At 36.0% G+C, this 23,751-nt stretch overlaps 1 protein-coding gene across 1 annotated transcript in view; it reads left to right on the forward strand.

The window, feature by feature from the left end:
• Positions 1-23,751, forward strand: part of LOC133752666 (uncharacterized) — a 381,981-nt gene that overhangs the window by 33,429 nt on the left and 324,801 nt on the right. Inside the window, exons 4-5 of the mRNA XM_062183055.1 lie at positions 2,170-2,369; positions 7,665-7,752. Of these exons, the coding sequence (XP_062039039.1) occupies positions 2,170-2,369; positions 7,665-7,752 (288 nt within the window). The remainder of the gene's footprint in view (positions 1-2,169; positions 2,370-7,664; positions 7,753-23,751) is intronic.

The raw sequence follows: 23,751 nt of genomic DNA on the forward strand, positions 1-23,751 counted from the left end.
AAATTTCTAAGACTCTGAAATGTTTGATTTGAGCAATCTTAGATCTCACACCAAATTTAGAATCTTTCCATTTCACCACATATTCAATAGTATGGAAAGAAAAGTCCCATTCTTCCTTATCACTCTAGGGACAAATAAATTTAATAATGTGAGAGAAAGAGCACTGAACATGAGGATGCTTTTTCCAGGAAAAGATATACTAATGCCTTATCACATTACCTAGGGAAACCATTCATGAGAGTTGCAAGTGCAAAACGTTTTAAAGATTACAAAGGTCAGAAAATATGTTTTCCTTTAGAATTACTGGAGATATATTTCAGCTGACCAAGAGATGGGTAAAAATAAGTAACTCATCAACAGGATAGTTGTATGATGAAAGAACTGGCAATAACCAATGAAACTATAGAACAAAATTTATCAAGAATAATCTGTTAATATGATTATGAAGTTAACACAAGATTTTGAAAAACACTTGAAAAGACAAAGTTTATACATAAGTAATATTAATTGATTTTAATGTTAATGATGATAATTTCTAAAATCCTAGATTATATCAATGAAAGCTGGAGAATGTTGAGAAACAAAAGGTGGCAAGAAATACGTGATAATGCTTATATCTTGAATATCAACATTAATAAATAATTTCATTCTGACATCTATAAAACAGAAAAAGTAGAATTCTTCATTCTCTGTAACTTTCTTTTTAATAATGTAAATCTCATTTAAAGATGTACAATTATCCAAATATGCATTTTACTTTACCAGTCAACAAACCATGAAAGCCTATTTGTGTGAGGTGGATACTACCAAAACATTAGAAATCTGGACGACAATGTTTATTTTAATTGATTTGTGATATTGAAAATGACTTACTAAGAGTGCCTGTTTGAACATATCACACAATTCATTTTATGTTATGAAGAAGTGATCATTGATAAGACGTGCATGTGGTTACCTGGCTTAAAAACAATCATACTGGTATGATTTTTCACACAGTTTTCTATTGGACTCAGGGAAAAACCCATTTTGAAAAATCATTGTATTTTAGACTTTCAAAGACTAATAGGGTAGGTTCTTTTTAATAGAGTTCCTCACTACTTAGTGAACTACAGATTATTCTTTGATTACTACATAGGGAAATTGGAATTAATTTTTCTAAAGAGGCCATATGGAGTTATTACAATTCTGTGGTTATTTCTGCCAGCCATTTTTTGAGGCCCTGAACAAAATATATGAGGAATTACAGTGTTTGTACACATGCTCATGCCAAGAGAAAACATCTAAATGAGAATTTCCAATCACATTTAAAATGTATTTTTAAATAGCAGTATCCAATTAAGAATCTGCCAGCTCATGCATTTTTTAATTTTCAGCTCTCAGAAAGGGCTATACCTAGCTTCCAGGACTCTGAGAAAAATGAAAAAAAAAAAAAGATCTCATTCTGTAGCCCTTAGTTCTTTTTTTTATTTGACAGATAGTATTAGACAGTGAGAGAGAGAGACAGAGAGAAAGGTCTTCCTTCCGTTGGTTCACCCCCAAAATGGCCGCCACAGCTGGAAATACGCTGATCCGAAGCCAGGAGCCAGGTGCTTCCTCCTGGTCTCCCATGCGGGTGCAGGTGCCCAAGCACTTGGGCCATCCTCCACTGCCTTCCCGGGTCACAGCAAAGAGCTGACTGGAAGAGGAGCAGCTGGTACTAGAACCCGATGCCCATATGGGATCCCAGCACCTCAGGCAGAGGATTAGCCAAGTGAGCCACAGCGCCGGCCCAGCTTTTAGTTTTATAGACATTCTTGCTCAAAATACAAAATAATATGGATTTCCCCCAAAAATAATCTATAACAGAAATGAGATAAATATACTAACAATACACAATTAGTATGTCCTAATTATAGGGGAAAAGTTATCGGCACAATCTAAAATTACAGAAACTAGTATTCCCATGGCTGAAACTTATTAGTTTCATGCCTTTTATCAATGATTACCATGAGTAATATAAGTATTACCAGAAATATTTTCTAAATAATAAGTAAGTTATCGATGGTAATTTCACATCCCTCTATCATTACTTTGGTTACCTGTTAGTGGTGTTGAACCTATTCCATATTTATAGTGTGCTAGAAAAGTGCTACCTCATTTCTTTCCCCCAAATTCCCACTTTAATTTCAGAAAGACAAAAAGATGCCTACCAGATTCAGAAAACAATGCGAAGATCTTGAGCACGCTATTGATCGTGTTATAGTCATGCTATCGGAAAGAAGAAGGGCGCGTAGTCTACATGGCATTAATGAACAACCACCTGGTAACATTCTTACAGCTACTCTTGAACTGATTAATATGGTCAAGATGATACTAAACATTCTGGAAAGGTAACTCCCAATATCTGATCTTTAAAGTCCTTAGAATTGTATCTATGGAGTACATAAAATGTATTCTCTTTATATTAATAAAATTTTTTAAATAAAAAATTAGAGACCTTATTGATACTCTGAATATTTCCCTAGGATATACAACATAGTTATACAACTCTCTTTAAATGAACCAGTATTTGATCATCTGCATTTTATGGAAAAATATAGATTTTATAAAACTAGTGTTTGTTTTACAAAGTTTTGCTTTGGCTTTACTTTAAGATCAAAATCCACTGGTACATTTGAAACAACACTTATTTTTCTATAGTCCTTCAGGAATGTACAGCAGTTTCACCAAAGTTCTAAAATACCAAATTTGGACTCTTTACAAAAATTTCCCCTTTTTTCCTTTGTATATTAATTAACTTAGGGATTAAGTTTTAAATTTTTAAAAATTATTTTATTTTTTAAACAGTAATTTTTTGAAATTTTTATTTGAAAAACAGTGTGACAGAGAGAAAGGGAGAGGCAAAGAGAAAGATTTTCATCCACTGGTTCATTCTCCAAATGTCCATAACAGCCAGGACTGAGCCAAGCTAAAGCCACGAGCCAGGAACTTCCTACAAGTGGGTGGCAGGGGCCCAAGCACCTTGGTCATCTTCAGCTGCTTTCCGAGGTCATTAGCAGGGAGCTGGATTAGAAGCAGAGCAGCCAGGACTCGGTGGTGAACCAGAATGGGATGCCAGCATCACAGATGACAGCTTAATTAACTGGCTGTGCCACAATGCCAGCCACCAAGTTATTAAATTTTTTAACACATATTTTAAAATCTTGTGTTACTGAAGAACGGCTATGGAATCAAAGGCTAATGATTTCTAATCTTACTGTCATAATAACTCTTAGATAATACTAGTATTTCAATATCCCAATCATTGTTTAATCAAAGACTATAGAACCTCTTAATTTTACATAAAAGTGCAAAATTATATGGATACATATTCCCAGATTTTTTGCTTCTGATAGGTGTTAAATTCCAAAGAGAAGAGAAGTTTGACAGTAAGGGAAGTATGCTTTCAAGGGCAATAAGAGAAGTATAAGACAAGGATATCATGTTAGTTCTCTCTACAGCTATTTCTACTTTGTATTGATCCATTTTTACCTTTTGCAATTAATACTTGATTGACAAATCCATTTGTTCACATGAAAAAGAAATTGAAGTGACTTAATCACTTGTTCAAAGACATTTCAAGTATTAGAGGAAATGTAACAAATTCAGTAGTTCCTCTAATCCTTTTCCTTCTGAACATCTTAGAAACATCAATTTGATAGCAATCAGAAAGAGAGAGAGAGGAAAGAAAGAAAGAAAGAAAGAAAGAAAGAAAGAAAGAAAGAAAGAAAGAAAGAAAGAAAGAAAGGAAGGAAGGAGAGAGGGAAGGGAGGGAGGGAGGAAGGAAGGAAGGAAAGAAGGAAGAGAGAGGAAGGAAGGAAGGAAGGAAGGAAGGAAGGAAGGAAGGAAGGAAGGAAGGAAGGAAGGGAAAGAAAAAGAAAAAGAAAGAGAAAAGAAAGAAAAGGAAAGGAAAGGAAAGAAAAGAAGGAATTCAGAGACCACAGAGAGCAAATAATTGAGATCTGTGGAATACATTGAATTTAAGGATACAAGTAAGGAAAGGGATATTGGACATATAGAAAAGACAGCCACAGGACTGAGGATTGACAACAAAGAGAACCACCCCAAAAAGAATATAGTTCATATAATACCTTAAGTGGATATACTTCAGTGACAGTTGATAATTCACACTATGAGAAGTCTTCAAGAGATTCAAGGAGGATGCATTTTATGAAAAAAGCATGAATTTCAATTTTTTCCACTAAAATAAACTTATTTTAATTCCATTTCCATGAACTTTTTGAAGCTTTGTGTTAGATTTTCTATTTTATCAAATAGCTTCATTGTAAAATTCACTTCATGAAGTCAGTGTTAAGTATTTTTGGTACAATTTCACTAAATTCCACAATTTGAGAACATCTTTGCTCTCATCAAAGGAATTAAGTTAAATTAAAGGGGAATTATATTGCTTCTGCAGTATTTTATAGTAAGTTGTCCTTAAGACAATCAATTAAATCCCTCTTTCAGAAATGAAATAAGGTATACAAAATTAATGCATATAGCATCTTCCAAATATAGCAATTTTTTCCATAATAGAATCTTTTCTCTTTGAAGGTGTTAAATTTTTATTTAAAGTATTACATGATCTCATAGTCCTTCGTGAAGAACTAGCATCTTTTAACTAAAATAGTTACTAATCTTAAATAACATTTTTTGCTAAGCTGAAGACTCATCGAGCATTCTAAATATGATCTTTGCCCACCAAAAACTTTATTAATGAAACTCATCAAAAAGCACAAGGTCACGTCTTACACTGAGTGTGCTTGTTATTAAGCACATCAATACATTTGGATCCCTCAGCTTTAATCACTTCTGATTTTAAGATAACTTTCTAGGAACATGCATGGTTTGAAAGTTGTCTCTGAATTATATGTTATTTCTGAGAAAGTAGTAATACAAATTTTAAGAATGGTTAGGACTGAATAAAACTGAATTTCTTATATAATAATTAAATTTCCCCTTACCAAATATCTGGTAAGACTGTCAATTAGAAGAATTCCCCATTCTTTTCTCTCTGAAATTGAATTATTATGCTACTGAGGCAAATGATTTTGTGGTTTATCCTAAAATTGGCCTCAATTCTGTGTTTCTAATACAAAATATTGGAAAGATGCTATTAAAATGTAAAATTTCCCATTATTAGCCTTATTATTAAATTTTTCTCAAGTTGTGATTCAAGCTATTATTTGATCCAGTTCAGCCTTGTTTGATCAAATCTTATTTCAGGCCCAAAAATTATTTCAACTTTATCAAAAAGGAGGTTATAAATCTAGACATCTTGATAATAGAGGAATAAATTTTATACACAGATAGTGTTATTAATAACCAAAAAGCAGAAACAATCCAAATATCCATCAGCTAGTAAATAAATAAAATGTAGCATAGCCACACAAATGAAAACTATTCAGCAATTTAAAATCACAGACAATTGATACATGCTGAAATGTGGGTAATTACTATTTTTGAGAATTGAACTTTATTTAGTAATTCAATTCAAGATATCATCACGAATAAAGGAAAAAATCTGGTTTCTGAACTTTTCCTATGACAAGTTTCATCCTCTTTTTTTATATTCCTAAAATGTTTAGTATTTATAATGAATTACTTGAGTTTTTAACTGAACTATAGTGTATAAAAGATTTACTTTACATGTATTATACATTCATATATGCATGATAGAACTTCATTTCAGTATTGCTTTATTAGTAACTTATCGTACATTTCAAAATTTACTGTGGAAGATATAGACTTGTAAAAGATTTTAAACATGGCTGGCGCCACGGCTCACTAGGCTAATCCTCCGCCTTGCGGCGCCGGCACACCAGGTTCTAGTCCCGGTCGGGGCACTGATTCTGTCCCAGTTGCCCCTCTTCCAGGCCAGCTCTCTGCTGTGGCCAGGGAGTGCAGTGGAGGATGGCCCAAGTCCTTGGTCCCTGCACCCCATGGGAGACCAGGAGAAGCACCTGGCTCCTGCCATCGGATCAGCGCAGTGCGCCGGCCACAGCGCGCCTACTGTGGCGGCCATTGGAGGGTGAACCAACGGCAAAGGAAGACCTTTCTCTCTGTCTCTCTCTCACTGTCCACTCTGCTTGTCAAAAAAAAAAAAAAAGATTTTAAACATGGTACCAAATGGAAATTTTAGTCTGTTGAGATGAATTTTCTCATTATTCTAAATCTCCACTAGTCATTAGAATTCTAAGAGGCTTACTAATTTGTGGTAGAGAGAATTTCTGACAAAATTTTTGGGAAGTAATACAATAATTCATGCCTTTATCTAAACATAATTAACCCAGATTCTACTGTAAGGAAGCATAAATTGAGCATGCATTATGTTGAAAATTAGGAGACTAGGAAGATGCAGGTAAGACCCCACCTTTAAAAAGGAATGTGAGGGACAAGCATTTGACACAGGCAGTTAAGATATTCACATCCCATATCAGGGTGCCTGGGTTTGAGTCCTGACTGCACTCCTGATTCCAGCTTCTTGCTAATCCACACCCTGGCAGACAGGTTATGGTTCAAGTATTTGCGTTCCTGCTACTACATGGGAGACCTAGATTGAGTTTCCACATCCCAGGCATTTAGAGAGTGAATGAGCAGATAGGAGCTTTCTCTATTTGTCTCTCTAGTACTCTTCCTCTCAAATAAATAAAAGTATATTTTTAAAAAGGCAAGTGAAACCTTTATTGCCTATGTGCTCATAATTCCCAGAGTTACAGAAGAGTATACTTTTAGCACATAAGTTTTTTAGCTTAACTATAAGAAGTAATTTGAATCATTGCCCATGCTATGTGTTTTAAAAATAAACATCCAGAAAATGGTAATTTCATGCAAATAACAGAGGTTACAATCATTTCAGGGTTTTAGAGGAGGAACTTTGAAATTAGTTTTCTTGCTAAATCTTAAAAATAAAGCTTCATTTCCCTTTTGAGAGTAAATATGGATTCATCACAGTAAGGCTTGAAAATTTACAAAAGATTCTGAATTTTTTTCCATTTTGGAATATCATTAACACAGATAAAATTATGATAGTTTTTCAGCAAAGTTGTGTAGATTTTATTACCTCGTTCAAATTTCTGCTTGTAATTATAGGTTTCACAGAAGCCTAAGATCTATACAAAAAAAGAGCCCCAAATTTTCAATTAGTTATAGTATCATAAATAAAGCACTTTTTTCCATTATGACAAATAAAATGGATTACCAGATACAGCCGATCTGTATTTTTCAAAAGATAGATAATCCTATTGTGGATTATATAGTCAGTATCTGCTCCTTTTACTTTCTTCTTCTTTTCTTAGAATCATTTGCACAGTATGGGATTTAAAAGAAAGGAAGCAATATAAAAAATATGTATTCTGCCTTTCACCTCTTATGGTAATTTGAAAATAAGAATAATTACTGTTCATTATACTCTTACTACCCTGCCAATTTTGGGGGCCTAAAGAAATATCATTATATTTATCAGTTTCAACATAAGATTTCTGCTAATTTTGATATTATGACAGTAGAATTTGGCTAACCCTTGGCATTCTTAAATCTAAAGCTCTATAAATCATGGATTATAATTTTAAGTTTCCTGAGGTATAAAGATATAGTGTTCAATTAAACTCAGATTGATGGAATATCTTGTCATCCTTCCCTGGCAGGCCTCCCTTTGATTGTATGTCAGAATTTTCAAGTATGAAAAACCATCTCATTAAACATATCACATTGTTGAAACATTTCTCTGAGCAGGTAAGACATCATTTTGTTGTGCTGTTCTCCATCCTTATATGCATTTATTCATCAAGTCCTGTAAACTGATCTTCAATAGGATCTGTATAACCTGTCTCTTCCTTACCATTTCCAGGGCCAACACTGAAATTTAGATCCATACTCTTTTATATATAGTTAGAATATTTATGTAGCCACAAAATGGATTTTTTTTTACCTCAAATCTCTTTCCTATTTTATCAGAATTGACCACCATTGCTGAATTGTTCTAAAATTGCCATTATGCTATAAGTAATCTTCAAATGGTCACTGTTTTCTAGTGAATCTTGTCTATATTTGATAAAATAATAGTCAAGGTCCTGCTTAGCCCATAATAATCTATTACGTTATCCTTCCACTTTATATGACCCCTATAGTACCAGTAAGGTGTCTTACCTGGGGAGGAGGGTATTGTGGCACAATAGGTTTAGCCTCCACTGAGGATACCACATGCCATATTGGTGTGCCAGTTCAAGTCCTAGTACCTCTGCCTCTGAACCATCTTCTTGCTAAGTATAATCTTAGGAGGCAGAAAATGATGGCTCAAGTGCGTGGGCTACTGACCCTATGTGAGAGGCCTATATGGAATCCAGGCTCCTACCTTCAGCCTGCCCTAGCCCTGGCTGTTATGGGCATTTGGTGAGTGAACCAGTAGATGTAAGATGCATCTCTCTCTGTCACTCTATATTTCAGTTCATCCATCCATCCAGCCAGCCAGCAATAAAAAAGTGACTACTTTCTTTTGTAATTTATTGATTGATTTATTTCACCTAGCAATCTTTTATTTAAGGTATGCAAACTTCATGAATTTCATATATACAGATTTAGGAATGTAGTGATTCTTCCTGCCCTACCCTCCCTCCTGCCAGCAATCCCACCCTCTTCCTTCTTCCCTCTCCTATTCCCATTCTTATTTTTCACAAAGATCTATTTTCAATTAACTTTATACATATAAGATTAACTCTACACTAAGTAAAGAGTTCAACAAATAGTACAAAGAAAAAAACTGTTCCTCAACAGTCGAGACAAGGGCTGTTCAAAATCATAGCATCTCAAAGTGTCAATTTCACTTCTATAGATTACCTTTTAGGCACTCTGTTAGCACAGATCAGGGAGAACATACGGTATTCATCTTTTAGGGACTAGCTTATTTCACTAAGTATAATGATTTCCAGTTGCATCCATTTTCTTGCAAATGATAGGATTTCATTTTTTTTACTGCTATGTAGCTCATATTTTATAGAATTTGATATATGATCCTTTGTAAATTTTAATTTTTTTTTAATTCTTTTTTCTTTTTTTTATTAAACTTTTATTTAATGAATATAAATTTCCAAAGTATAGCTTATGGGTTACAATGGCTTCCCCCCTCCCATAACTTCCCTCCCGCCCGCAACCCTCCCCTTTCCCGCTCCCTTTCCCCTTCCATTCATGTAAAGATTCATTTTCAATTCTCTTTGTATACAGAAGATCAGTTTAGTATATATTAGGTAAAGATAACCCAGTCATTTGCAACAAGATGGAGCAATCTGGAAAACATCATGCTGAGTGAATTAAGCCAGTCCCAAAGAGAAAAATATCATTTGTTTTCCCTGATCGGTGACAACTGAGCGCCAAAGGGGAAACCTGTTAAGTGAAATGGACACTTTAAGCAACAATGAACTGATCAGCTCCTGTCCTGACTTTAGATGTACAATGTAATACTTTATCCTTTTTAGTATTTGTTGTTGTTGTTGTTGTTCTAGTACTATTGGTTGAACTCAGTAATTAACACACAATTATTCTTAGGTGTTTAAATTTTAACTGAAAAGTGATCCCTGTTAAATCTAAGAGTGGAAAAAGAGAGGGAGGAGATGAACAATTTGGAACATGCTCAATCGGACTGGCCGCAAATGGTGGAGTTAGAAATGTGCCAGGGGATTCCAACACAATCCCATCAAGATGGCATGTACCAATGCCATCGCACTAGTCCAAGTGATCAATTTCAGCTCACAATTGATAGCTCTGATAGGTCTAAGAGTCAAAGGGATCACACAAACAAGACAAGTATCTGCTAATACTAACTGATAGAATCAAAAAGGGAGAGAAAGATCCAACATGGGAAGTGGGATACACAGCAGACTCATAGGATGGCAGATGTCCTAAACAACACTCTGGCCTCAGAATCAGCCCTCAAGGCATTCAGATCTGGCTGAAGAGCCCATGAGAGTATAGCAGGCATGGAAAGCCAAGATATCATGGAAAAAAAGAAAAGACCTAAATGAATGATCTCTGTGAGTGAGATCCCAGTGGAAAGAACGGGGCCATCAAAGAAGGAGGTACCCTTCTCCGAAGGGAGGAGAGAACTTCCACTTTGACTATGACCCTATCGGAATAAGATCAAAGTCAGCGAACTCTAAAGGCTTCCACAGCCCTGGCAACTCATGACTAGAGCCTAGGGAGATTACTGACGCCATGAACAGGAGTGTCAAATTGTTAAGTCAGCAACAGGAGTCACTGTGTACTTACACCCCATGTGGGATCTGTCCCTAATGTGTCGTCTAAAGCCAAGTGATGCTATGACTATACTGAAACAGTATTTTTATACTTTGCGTTTCTGTGTGGGCGCAGACTGATGAGGTCTTTGCTAATTATATACTGAAGTGATCTCCTGTATATAAAGAGAATTGGAAATGAAAAAAAAAACAACCTGGTGTAAATTTTAATTTAATAATCATTTGAGTATCTACCTTCTGAAGATACATAGAGGAGATAAAAATGAATGGAATTCTTTCCCTCAGACTTTAGAAGAATCATAAGATATTTAATTGAATAATGTTTAGATTTTAATTTCGTCTTTACGTTGAATATACCTCAATATCTACTAAGATTGTTCAACATAGTGTCTGTACATAATAAGTAGTCCAATAAATATTTAGTTGCAATTAAACATACCAGGAAGCCTTGAGCCAGTATTCATTGTCACTGACATTGTGTCCATGTGAATTATATTTGTTTATTGGAAATTAGTTCAAAGCTTGGTTGCATGTAGAAATATTCTATAATATTAAGTAAGTTAATATTTACTTAGTATTTACTAGTTGCTAAGCACTGTTCTAAAGCTTGGATATAATAATTCCCAATCTTGAGTTCTTCAGTTACTCATTCAGCCTGTTTGCTGGCTGAAATTTCTTTGTCCAGTAAGGATGAATATAATGAGAAAACCAGGAAGAATAAGCATAACTAAAGTCTATTTTCTTTATTAATATGCAGATGTGGTTCATTGTTCTAAAGGGCCACTTCTCAACTTGGTCACTACCACTCCTATTTTACTATGGCAAAAAGGCCATAGGAAATTCTACATATTATGAAAATCCTCAAAATTAGTCTGCTACTTCTAGCAGGATTACTCTACATTTTTACTACACCAATCATTCCACCACAAAAATCAAAATCTAGATGAAGCAAAATAAAATAAGCTTTTCTGTTTTAGGAAATCAAAGATATAGGCAAGATGGAGTTTAGAGTCTCACTTTCCATAGAGAAGGGAATCTAAGAGTAATGAACCTCATATTTGGCACTGCTTTTATCCTGTTAGATATTTATCTTCTTGGGTGACCAAGAAGCTGAATGGCTAAGTAAAATTGGATAATGAAAAGCTGACTAGAGGTTTTATTAGTTTTATATAGCTAAGTGAAAATAAAAAGATTCTTTGCCAACCACATATTCAGTTGACACCAATGATGGGCTACATGCTAGGTTTACAGATAAGCCAGAAGGAAAGTTCTCTCCCAAACTGAAGCTCACTGCTTTTATTTTTTTAAAAAAAGATTTATTTAATTATTTGAAAGGCAGAGTTACAGAGAGGCAGAGAGAGAGAGAGAGAGAGAGAGAGAGAGAGAGAGAGATCTTTCATCCACTGGTTTCACTCCCCAATTGCCTGCAATGGCCGGAGCTGGGCCAATTCGAAGCCAGGAGCCAGGAGTTTCTTCCAGGTCTCACAAACGGGTGCCAGGGCCCAAGCACTTGGGTCAACTTACACTGCTTTCCCAGGCGTATTTCCAGGGAGCTGGATCGGAAGTGGAGCAGCTGGGACATGAACCAGCGCCCATATGTGATGCCAGCACCGCAGGCAGTGGCTTTACCAGCTACACAGCAGCACCAGCCCTGAAGCTCAGCTTTTAATCAGTGTAATCCCCATTGCATCTTCAACAAAAATAAAACTAAGAGATTTCATCAGCAGACAAGAAAAAAAGAAATACTAATTGAGTTCTTTTTGCAGAAAGTTGTTGATTCCTGATGGAAGCACAGAGATTTAAGAAAGAATGAACAGATAGAAGAGATGAAGATGTGCATAAAATATAAATGAATAATGATTCTACTAAACAATAATATTGTGGGACCCCCAAAATAAATGAAATTATAATATATTGCAAATACCATGAAAGGGAAAAAGAGGCTAAATAGAGTTAAAATGTTTTCACATTCTTGGTTATTATTATTTTTGAATCAAGGTCCCATGTTGTAGGATGTAATATTAAAGGGGTTTATAATTTAAAATATAATGGAGAAAGAAAATAAAACAATTAAAAATGATGAACCCAAAAGAGGACAACAAAAAGAGGATGAGAAACAATATGTGTGTTATAAATAGAAAGCAAATAGTAATATAGTACATAAAATCCCCAATATATTGGTAATTCATGAAATATAAATACACTAAAAACTTTAATTAGAAGTCCAAAACAGACTACACTTCTATTTTAAAAGTAACTTTTAAAAGTTTACAAGACAGGGCCAGCGCTGTGGCTCAGCAGGTTAAAGCCCTGGCCTGAAGCACCAGCATCCCATATGGGCGCCGGTTCGAGTCCAGGCTGCTCCCCTTCCAATTCAGCTCTCTGCTGTGGCCTGGGAAGGCACTGGAAGATGGCCCGAGTCCTTGGGCCCCTGCACCACGTGGGAGACCCGGAAGAATCTCCTGGTTCCTGGCTTCGGATTGGTGCAGCTCCGGCCGTTGCAGACAACTGGGGAGTGACCCAGCAGATGGAAGACCTCTCTGTGTGTCTCTACCTCTCTCTGTAACTCTGTCTTTCAAATAAATAAAGTAAATCTTTAAAAAAAAGTTTACAAGACAGTTTAAATACAAAATGACAGTAAGACTGAAGTAAAAAGATAGAAAAATAAATGCATATAAAGAAATTTTTAAGAACCTTGGTATTGTTATACTATGCAAAATAGATTTTAAAGCAAGAAATATTTTAAGACAGAGAGAAGAAACCACAACAAGAGTCTGAAAGTATTTAAACTAAATGGTGAAAATATGTAGTAAATATGTGATAGGCAGTTTTACTTCCACTTAGAAAGGATTCATAGCTGTCAAAATGTATTCAATAGATAAGAAGGGCTGAAAATCAATGATTTAAGCATTCATCTCAATAAATTAGGGAAGGATTAGGATTTAAATACAAAATAAACATAGAAGGAAAAACAACATTAAGGTAAATGCATAAATTAATGAAATAGAAAAAAAGGAGATCAAAACCCCAAATTCTGTTATTTGAAAGTAATAATGATGATAAACACTGATCAATTTTTTTTCAAAAGAAAGAATATTCAGCACACAAACACAATATCAGAAATGAAAAGGGGAGCACTGCTAGAGAATCTGCATCAAGTTGTTCATAATAATATTTTATTCCTTAAATGCCAAAAGTTGAGAATACACATGAAATGAAACAAATACTAAGAAACCATGACTTATCAAAATTGACTCTAAATGATATGGAAAATTGGAAATGCCATTTAAATTGAAATCTTGCTACTTAAATGTAATACCTACATCAGCAATGTTGACATAACCAGAGATCTCTTTAGAGAGTTGGAGTCTCAAATCTCAAACCAACCTACTGAATTTTAGTACCTGAATTTTAACAAGATCTCTTTTTTTTTAAAGAGTATCTCATGAGGATCCTTTTATTAAAAAAAATATTTGTTTTATTTTTTGAGATGGTTTACTCCCAAAGTGGCTGCAAGGGCTAGGTCCGGGCCAGGCTGGAGTCAGGAGCCAGGAACTTTGTCTAGGATTCCCACATGAGTACAGGGGCCAAGCACTTTTCCAAGCACATTGGCAGGAATGCTAATCGGAAGTGGAGCAGTCAGGGCTCAAGGAGCGCGCATATGGGATGCTAGTGTTGCAGACAGTAGCTTAACCCACTGTGCCATATTGCCACCTTCCCCCTCCCCCTGGCATATTCTTATACACATTAATATTTTGGAAGCATTGCATTTAATTTATCCTATTAATTATAAAAATTCCTACAAAAATACTCTTTCCAAAATAATTCTACAAGATAACATAAAAAGGTAAAATACTTGCCAACTAGTGTTACTATTAATAATAATAATAACAATGTTATTATTATAGTATAAGGCCTTTAACTTTGATACAGGCTTCATAAGAATATGACAATAAAGAAAATTTACAGACATCTCTCATAAACATAGAAGCAACAATCTTTAAAAATAGCAAGTTGAATTCAGTTATAAACAAAAAGATAATATCTCACAAACTCAAGAGCTTTATTTTGAGAATGCTAAGTCAGTTTAACATTTGAAAACCAATAAATATAATTAATCACTGTATAAGAGTGAAGACTAAGCTTTACACAGCCATCGGAAAAGATGCAGATAAAGCATTCTGTGAAATTTATTACCTATACAGGATAAAAACTCTTAGGAAACTTAAAATAATGGAGATTTTTTTATTTGATAAAGATTGTCTACAAATAAAGTATGGGAAATATTCTTAATGGTAAGATACTTTAAATTTTCTTTCATGAAATCATCAATGAGATAAATTTGCCCACCATGGCTTCCATTTCACTTTGTTTTTTTTTTTTTAAGATTTATTTTATTTATTTGAAAGACAGAGTTACAGAGAGAGGTAGAGACACAGAGAGAGGTCTTCCATCCGCTGGGTCACTCCCCAGATGGCCACAATGGCCAGAGCTGCTCCTATCCGAAGCCAGGAGCCAGGAGCTTCTTCTGGGTCTCCCACACTGGTGCAGGGGCCCAAGGATTTGGGCCATCTTCCAGTGCCTTCCCAGGCCACAGCAGAGAGCTGGATTGGAAGAGGAGCAGCCTGGACTCGAACAGACGCCCATATGGGATGCTGGTGCTTCAGGCCTGGGCTTTCACCCGCTGCAGCACAGCGCCAGCCATTTCCATTTCACCTTGCACTAGAGACCTAAGCATGTGTAGTGAGATTAGAAAAATAAAGGAAATGCATGCATATGGTCAGTCATTGCGTTGCAATAGGAGGCTCACATCCCACATCCCTTATCTGGGTGCTGGTTTTTGTCCAGGGGTTTCATTTAATGCACCTGGGAAGCAGCAGATTATGGCTGGAGTACTTGAGACCCTGCCTCCAATGTGTGAGATCCAGATGGAGTTCCTGCCCCCTGGATTTGGCCTGGCTCATCTCTGGCTGTTGGGCCACTTGGGGGAATAAACCAGTACATGGGATATATCTTTCTCCTCCTCCTATTTTGGATGCTCTGACTTTTAAATAAATTACTAAATCATTTTAGAAAGAAAGGAAATGCATAAGGTGGGAAAATAATAAGGGAAACCACCATTGTCCTCATGTGACAGAATTGTGTACATTGAACATTTAAGTCATTCTACAGATTAACTATTAAACTTAATAAGTGAACCCAGCAAAATTTCTGAACATAGGAGAAGAATACTAAAATCAATACCACTCTTTTAAATTAATTTCAAATATTCAGAATAAAGACCGCAATATCGAAGAACCTTGGAAGACACTACTCCTTCCTAGCAAAAACATAAAAAGCTGAACAACCTGAAAAATTACCAACTCTTCTTATATTTGCAAGAGAAATGACGTCATAGGGAACACTGTTGCCTCCTGAATTGGAGAGACTAACAAGGAAATACAGAGAATCACAACTTATCAGACTAAAAACTCCTGAGTATCAGCCTCCATGAGAATCAGTGCTAGGGTTAAGAAACTTGAACCATAATGGAAAAAATGCTGAAGGCTCAGTGTGGACAAGTCTGAGAGAAAAACTCCATGGAGACGCTCTCACTTGGTAAGGAAGTGCCTCCACAATTTTGTCAGTTTTACCTCATGGAAGTCTACAAGATTCTCACAGTGAACACTTACAGAAGGGAGGAGAAAATTAACTGTTTTGACATATCAGAATTTTTTGTTCTTAACAAGGTCTGCCCTCAGCAAAAATTATTTTGCCAGAGCCTAAATGACTGGAATTTTATCAGTGCTTCAATGATGGGAGGTCGGGGGAAAGGAAATACTAATTCTTTCTGGCTCTAGTCTTGCACATGGAATAAAGGAAATCCCCAACTGAAGTTCACTTTAACTGCCTGGTGAGGGGATCAAAAGCAAACAAAATGAACAAGAAAACCGAAAAGTCCATTGTCAATTCACAGTCCAGAGGTACTGTCTTATTAACAGATTGAAATCTAATCATGGGATTATAGATCAGTTCCCCTCACCTGAAACGTTCGAATCACATCACTAAAGGCCTAGTTACCAGAGTTTGAAAACATAAGGTCATCATCAGAACCAGGGCTTAGATATGGTAGGGATAATGTTATTATCAGACTGGGAACTTAAAACAACTATTATTAATCTGCTAAGGGCTATAGTGGATAAAGTAGACAGCATGCAAGAAAAGATAGGCAGGGCCAGAGTTGTGACATATCAGGTAAAGTTCCCGCCTACAATGCCAGCATCCCATATGGGTGCCAGTTCAAGTCCCGGCTGCTCCACTTCCAATCCAGCTCCCTGGTAATGTGCCTGGGAAAGCAGTGTAAGATAGCCCAAGTATTTACACCCCTGCCACCCACATGAGAGACCTGGATGGAGATCCATGTTCCTAACTTTGACCTGGCCCAGTCCCAGCTATTACGGCCATGAGGAGTGAACCAGTGGATGGAAAATCTCTCTCTATGCCCATGCTTCTCTCTGTAGCTCTGCCTTTCAAATAAATAAATAATTCTTTAGCAAAAAAATTAAAAGATGAGAGATTGGATTAAAAAACAAGGCAATTATAAGTTGTTTACAAGAAAATCACTTTAAATATAAAGACTTATATAGACAAAGTAAATTCATTCATCTTGTTTATATAAGCAGCATTTAAAAGCATATTTGAAAATTAACACATTAACAGTTTTGGAAATCTAAAGAAAGTCCATTGTGAATCTTTTAATGAAACAAAGTAAACTGTGTTGCTTAGGAAGTGCACCTTATGGCACTTTTCTTGCTCTCTTTAGGGAATTTCAAGCCCCAGTAGAACTTAAGCTTTCCTTTTTCCTGTATTTAGATAGTTTATTTCTGGCTTGTGCAGTTAAGCTATTCCTCTTACTGTGGAAGCAGTGATTGGGAATTTGTTCTAAATGGTCGGATCATGTGATCGTCTCATGGGTGAAGCATAAAAATAAACTCTCTGGGGGCCGGCTGTGTTGTAGTAGGTTAAGCCTCCACTGAATGTGTCGGATCCCTGGGACATCGGCTCATGTCCTAGCTGCTCCTCTTCCAATCCAGCTCTCTGCTATGTCCTGGGAAAGCAATAGAAGATGGCCTAAGTGCTTGGGCCCCTGAACCCAAATAGGAGACCCAGAAGAAACTCCTGGCTCCTGGGTTTGGAATGTCCCAGCTCCAGCCATTGCGGCCATTTGGGGGGTGAACCAGAGGATGGAAGACCTTTCTCTCTCTCTGTCTGTCTCTCTCTCTCTGTAACTCTACCTCAAAAATAAATAAATAAATCTCTAAAAAAGAGAAAGAAATTTGTTCTCTGTTGGGCAGGGATGGCAAGAGATTTAATGCTGTAGTCTTTTTCCTGTCTAAATAGGAGCTTAAGTCTAGTGAAGTTTTTTTTTTTTTTTCTCACTGAGAAGGGGAGTAGCTCCTTTTGAACTGTAGAAGTTGTCTTTCTGTATTTTTCTTTTCACTGTTGATTTAAGTTGTTGAACTAATGTTATACACTATGTCTGTGTATCTGAAGAGTTGGCCCTCCATATCCCTGGGTTCCATATCTGCACAACCAAGCAACTACAGAGCAAAAATATCTTTAAAAGCTGGCATCTGTAGTGAACATACACAGACTTTTATATATTATTCACAAGACAATATAGTATAACAACTATTTACATAGTTTATTAGAAATTGTAAGTTATCTAGAGTTGATTTAAAATATATGGGAGGACTTGTGTAGATTATATCTAAATAATATGATATTTTATTTAAAGGACTTTAGTGTGAATTTTTATATCTATGGGGAATCTTGGAATAAATTCTCAGATACTGAGGAAAAACTTCTCTCATATGTATGTGAAGAGTTTTCCTAACTCTAGAGGATATGAATAAATTATATGGAACATCTCTTGAAAAATAACCAAAGCAATGTGACACTTTCAAAAGCATACAAATCAAATGCCTTTCCCCAAAATATATGAAATAAATGCAAGATCTTTAAATAGAAAACTCCAAAATATTTTTGTAGAAATTAGGAAAATCTTTAATGAATGGAAAATTGTGTCACACTCATAGCGTGGCAGATCCAATTTTTAAAAGATGTTAGTTTTCCTCAGATTGCTCTATTGATTGAATGCAATTCAAATAAAAATTCCAGCAGGGCTGTTTTTGTAGAAATTGACAAGCTGACTTTAAAAATTGTATGGGAATTCAAGAAACTAAGGGAAGTCAAGTTAATTTTGAAGGAGAAAATGTTAGTTAACTTATACTACTGAGTATCAAGACAACATAAATCTACATTATCTAAGACAGTGGTTTTTGACAAAGAGAGGCATATAGACAAATAAAGGTTAATAGAAAGTAGAGAAACACCTGATACATATAGGACACGAAAAAGTAGTGAGGCAACAAGCCAGACACAAATGAACATATACTGTTATTGTATCTTGATCTTTACCTTACACCACTGACAAAAATCAATAGTAGATTGATTGCAAATCTAAATGTGAAAGGTGGCATATTATGGTAGTTAAAGACCTCTTAAACAATATGTTAAAAGTCTTAACTATTAAGTACAACATTAATAAATCAGACTTCTGTAGATAAAAAAAGTTCATAAAAAAGTCATTGAAAGAGTAAAATTACTGATTGCTAAGTATGATATCATTTTGTAGTAGATACACCCAGAAAAAGTTTGAAACTATAATTTACAAAGAACTCTTATAAAGCAATAGGAAAAAGACAATTTAATGAAAAAAATGGGAGAAGACTTGAACAGGCATTGCAGAAAAGAATGTACTCAAATAGTCATAAATAACGAGCCAGCACTGTGGCACAGTGGGTTAGGCTGCCTCTTGTGATGCCAGCTTCCCATATCTGAGAGCCGGTTAGAGTCCCATTTCTGATCCAGCTTCCTGCTACTGATTCTGACAAAAACAACAGAACATGGCTCAAGTGTTTGGGCCCCTGACACCCATGTGAGAGACCAGGATTGAGTTCCTGGCTTTTGATTTCTGCCTGCCCAGACCTGACTGTTCTGACTGTTGCGGCTATTTGGAGAGTGAACCAGCAAATGGGAGTTTCTCCCTCTTCATCTCCCTGCCCCTTCTCCCTCTCCCTCTGCTTTCCAAATAAATAGCTAAATAAACAGTAACATCAACCTCAGTCAATATCAGGTAAATGAAAATCAAAACCACATAAATATCACTAGGGACTCACCAGAAAGGGTGAAATTTAAGACTGACAACATCAAGTGATACTGAGGATGTGCCAGCAGCTCGAATTCTCACACATTGTTTGAAGGAGAATAATTTGTTATAACCACTTAAGGAGATAACTTCATAGTGCCCAGTAGAAATAAATAATACTGTACTAGGAATATGCTTAATGTGAACATAAATATTTGTAAACTAAAATTTATGCATTGTATTTCCAAATTGGAAACAATACAAAGGTATCTCAATGGTAAAAATGTATACATTATTTGTGGCATATTCACAAAATACAATACTATGTAGCTATGAAAATGAACAAATTACAAATCTTACAAATTACTGAATGGAAAAAGCCAGACACAAAGGGAAATATCATGTATTGTTTCAATTATAAAAAGTTCAAAACAACAAATCCAATCTGTGCAATTAGAAGTAAGAACAGAGGCTGGCGCCGCGGCTCACTAGGCTAATCCTCCGCCTGGCAGCGCCGACATACCAGGTTCTAGTCCCGGTCGGGGCGCCGGATTCTGTCCTGGTTGCCCCTCTTCCAGGCCAGCTCTCTGCTGTGGCCCAGGAGGGCAGTGGAGGATGGCCCAGGTGCTTGGGCCCTGCACCGCATGGGAGACCAGGAGAAGCACCTGGCTCCTGCCATCGGATCAGCGCAGTGCGCTGGCCACAGCGGCCATTAGAGGGTGAACCAACGGCAAAGGAAGACCTTTCTCTCTGTCTCTCTCTCTCACTGTCCACTCTGCCTGTCGAAAAAAATTAAAAAAAAAGAAGTAAGAACAGTGGTAATTTTGTGGGAAGGGAAAGTGGTAAGGGACACAATGGGCACAAAGTGTTTTGCAGTGTTTTTTGATCTGGTGTAGTAGTAATATATGTTGTGCTTACTTTGTGTTTATTCATGTTGTACAATTTAGATTTGTGCATTTTTCTTCATGTAGACTGTATTTTGATACAGTCTTTTTGTATGTGTATGTGTGTGTTCCTTGAAATGTTCCATGAATCCTTTGAGATATAATCAATCTGTATCTCATCCCTAAGGAGAAGCCAGTAAGAGGTTCATTCCACGGTAGCTTACCAGAGAACATGAAATCCCAATATGAGTGTTTGTTATTGAAGTTAGGGCATTATCTGTTGGATATCTCTTGAATGAGTGTATGTTATTTAGAACTCTTACTCCTGATCTCACCTGAAGTTCATGGAATTCAATTTAGAAAATGTATGTAAATATTATTTTGGGGCCTTGCTTATTTATAGAAAGTTTTTCTTTTCTATTCATGAAAATATTTGCCTGTGCTGCCCATACTTTCCTCATTATTGTTGTTTTTTGAATATAAATTCCAGCCACCTTTAATTTAGGAAATACTAGAAAGCATATCTTTCTGTACATAAAAGGCTAGTTTTTTCAGATCCACAAAAGTAAACATATATACTGATTTTTTTATCCAAGACTTTTGTATTTATTTTTTTAAACTTTTATTTAATGAATATAAATTTCCAAAGTAAAGCTTATGGATTACAATGGCTTCCCCCCCCATAACTTCCCTCCCACCTGCAACCCTCCCCTTTACCACTCCCTCTTCCCTTCCATTCACATCAAGATTCATTTTCAATTCTCTTTATATACAGAAGATCAGTTTAGTATATATTGAGTAAAGATTTCAACAGTTTGCCCTCACATAGCAACACCAAGTGAAAAATACTGTTTCAGTACTAGTTATAGCATTAAATCACAATGTACAGAACTTTAAGGACAGAGATCCTACATGATTTTTTTTAAAAAATTGATTAATTTTCTATGCAATTTCCAATTTAACACCAAGTTTGTTTTTTTTTTTCATTTTCAATTATCTTTATATACAGAAGATCGATTCAGTATATACTAAGTAAAGATTTCATCAGTTTGCACCCACACAGAAACACAAGGTGTAAAAATACTGTTTCAGTACTAGCTATAGCATTACTTCACATTGGACAACACATTAAGGACAAAACCCACATGAGACGTAAGTACACAGTGACTCCTGTTGTTGATTTAACAATTTGACACTCCCTGTCTGGTACCAGATCTCAGTGGAAATGCTTCCAACTTTTCCCCATTCAATAGGATACTGGCTGTGGGTTTTTCATAAACTGCTTTGATTGTATTGAGGAATGTTCCTTCTATACCCAGTTTGCTTAGGGTTTTCATCATGAAAGGGTGTTGTATTTTATCAAATGCTTTCTCTGCGTCTATTGAGAGAATCATATGGTTTTTCTTCTGCAGTCTGTTAATGTGGTGTATTACGTTGATTGTTTTGCGGACGTTGAACCATCCCTGCATACCAGGGATAAATCCCACTTGGTCTGGGTGGATGATCTTTCTGATGTGTTGTTGCATTCTATTGGCCAGAATTTTATTGAGTATTTTTGCATCTATGTTCATCAGGGATATTGGTCTGTAATTCTCTTTCAATGCTGCATCTTTTTCTGCCTTAGGAACTAAGGTGATGCTGGCTTCCTAGAAAGAATTTGGGAGGATTCCCTCTTTTTTGATTGTTCTGAATAGTTTGAGAAGAATTGGAATTAGTTCTTCTTTAAATGTCTGGTAGAATTCAGCAGTGAATCCATCTGGTCCTGGGCTTTGCTTTGTTGGGCGGGCCTTTATTACTGTTTCAATTTCTGTCTCGGTTATGGGTCTGTTTAGGTTTTCTATGTCTTCCTGGCTCAATTTAGGTAGGTTGTATGTGTCCAGGAATCTGTCCATTTCTGATAGATTTCCCTGTTTGCTGGCATACATGTCCTTGTAGTAATTTCTAATGATTCTTTTTATTTCTGTGGTGTCTGTTGTTACGTTTCCATTTTCATCTCTGATTGTATGGATTTGGGTCTTTTCTCTTCTTTTTTTAGTTAGTTGGGCCAATGGGGTGTCAATTTTGTTTATTTTTTCAAAAAACAGCTCCTCGTTTGGCTGATTTTTTGTAATTTTTTTTGATACAATCCTGTTGATTTCTTCTCTGATTTTAATTATTTCTCTTCTCCTACTAGCTTTGGGTCTGGTTTGCTGCCGATTTTCTAGATCCTTGAGATGAACTGAAAGCTCATCTATTTGGTGCCTTTCCAATTTCTTGATGTAGGCACCTATTGATATAAACTTTCCTCTTAACACTGCTTTTGCTGTATCCCATAGGTTTTGGTATGATGTGTTGTTATCCTCATTTACTTCCAGAAAATTTTTGATTTCTCTTTTAATTTCTTCTATGACCCATTGTTCATTCAGAAGCATGTTGTTCAGTCTCCAGGTGTTTGCATATGCTCTAGGGATTCCTGAATTGCTAATTTCCAGCTTCATTCCTTTATGGTCTGACAAGCTGCATCGTATGATTCTAATTCTTTTGAATTTGCTGAGACTTGCTTTATGGCCTAGTATGTGGTCAATCCTAGAGAAGGTTCCATGTACTGCTGAGAAGAATGTAAATGCTTTCTGTGTAGGATGAAAAGTTATGTAGATATCTGTTAGATCCATTTGGGCTACAGTGTCATTTAAATCTTCTGTCTCCTTGTTGATCTTCTGTCCTGTTGATCTGTCTATCTCTGAGAGTGGAGTACTGAAGTCCCCCAGTACTATTGTATTGGGGTCTAAGTCTCCCTTTAAGTCCCTTAACAAGTCTTTCAAATAACCTGGTGCCCTGTAATTAGGTGCATATGCATTGATAATCATAATATCTTCCTGTTGAATGGATCCCTTAATCATTATATAGTGCCCCTCTTTGTCTCTCCTAATAGTTTTTGTGGTAAAATTTATGTTATCCGATATTAAGATGGCTATGCCTGCTTTTTTTCATTTCTGTTGACATGGTATATCTTTTTCCAGCCTTTCACTTTCAGTCTGTATGCATCTTTGTTAGAAAGATGTGTTTCTTGTAAGCAGCAAATAGATAGGTTTTGTTCCTTAACCCAGTCAGCCAATCGGTGTCTTTTAACTGGACAGTTCAGGCCAGTAACGTTCAATGTGACTATTGATAAGTAGTAACTTTGCCCTACCGTTTGCCAAAGATATTTTCTATTATATGGTTTGAGACTCCGGTGATCTTTTGCTGTAAGGTCTCCTTCCTTTACCTTCTTTCATGTTGATGACCATGTTTCTGTGTTTCTGTGTGTAATGCATCTTTAAGCATCTTTTGCAGGGCAGGACGAGTGTGACAAATTCTTTCAATTTCTGTTTGCTGTGAAAGGTCTTTATTTCACCTTCATTCACAAATGAGAGCTTTGCAGGATATAATATTC

Source organism: Lepus europaeus, chromosome X (genome assembly GCF_033115175.1).
Source record: "Lepus europaeus isolate LE1 chromosome X, mLepTim1.pri, whole genome shotgun sequence".
In the NCBI taxonomy this organism is placed as follows: domain Eukaryota; kingdom Metazoa; phylum Chordata; class Mammalia; order Lagomorpha; family Leporidae; genus Lepus; species Lepus europaeus.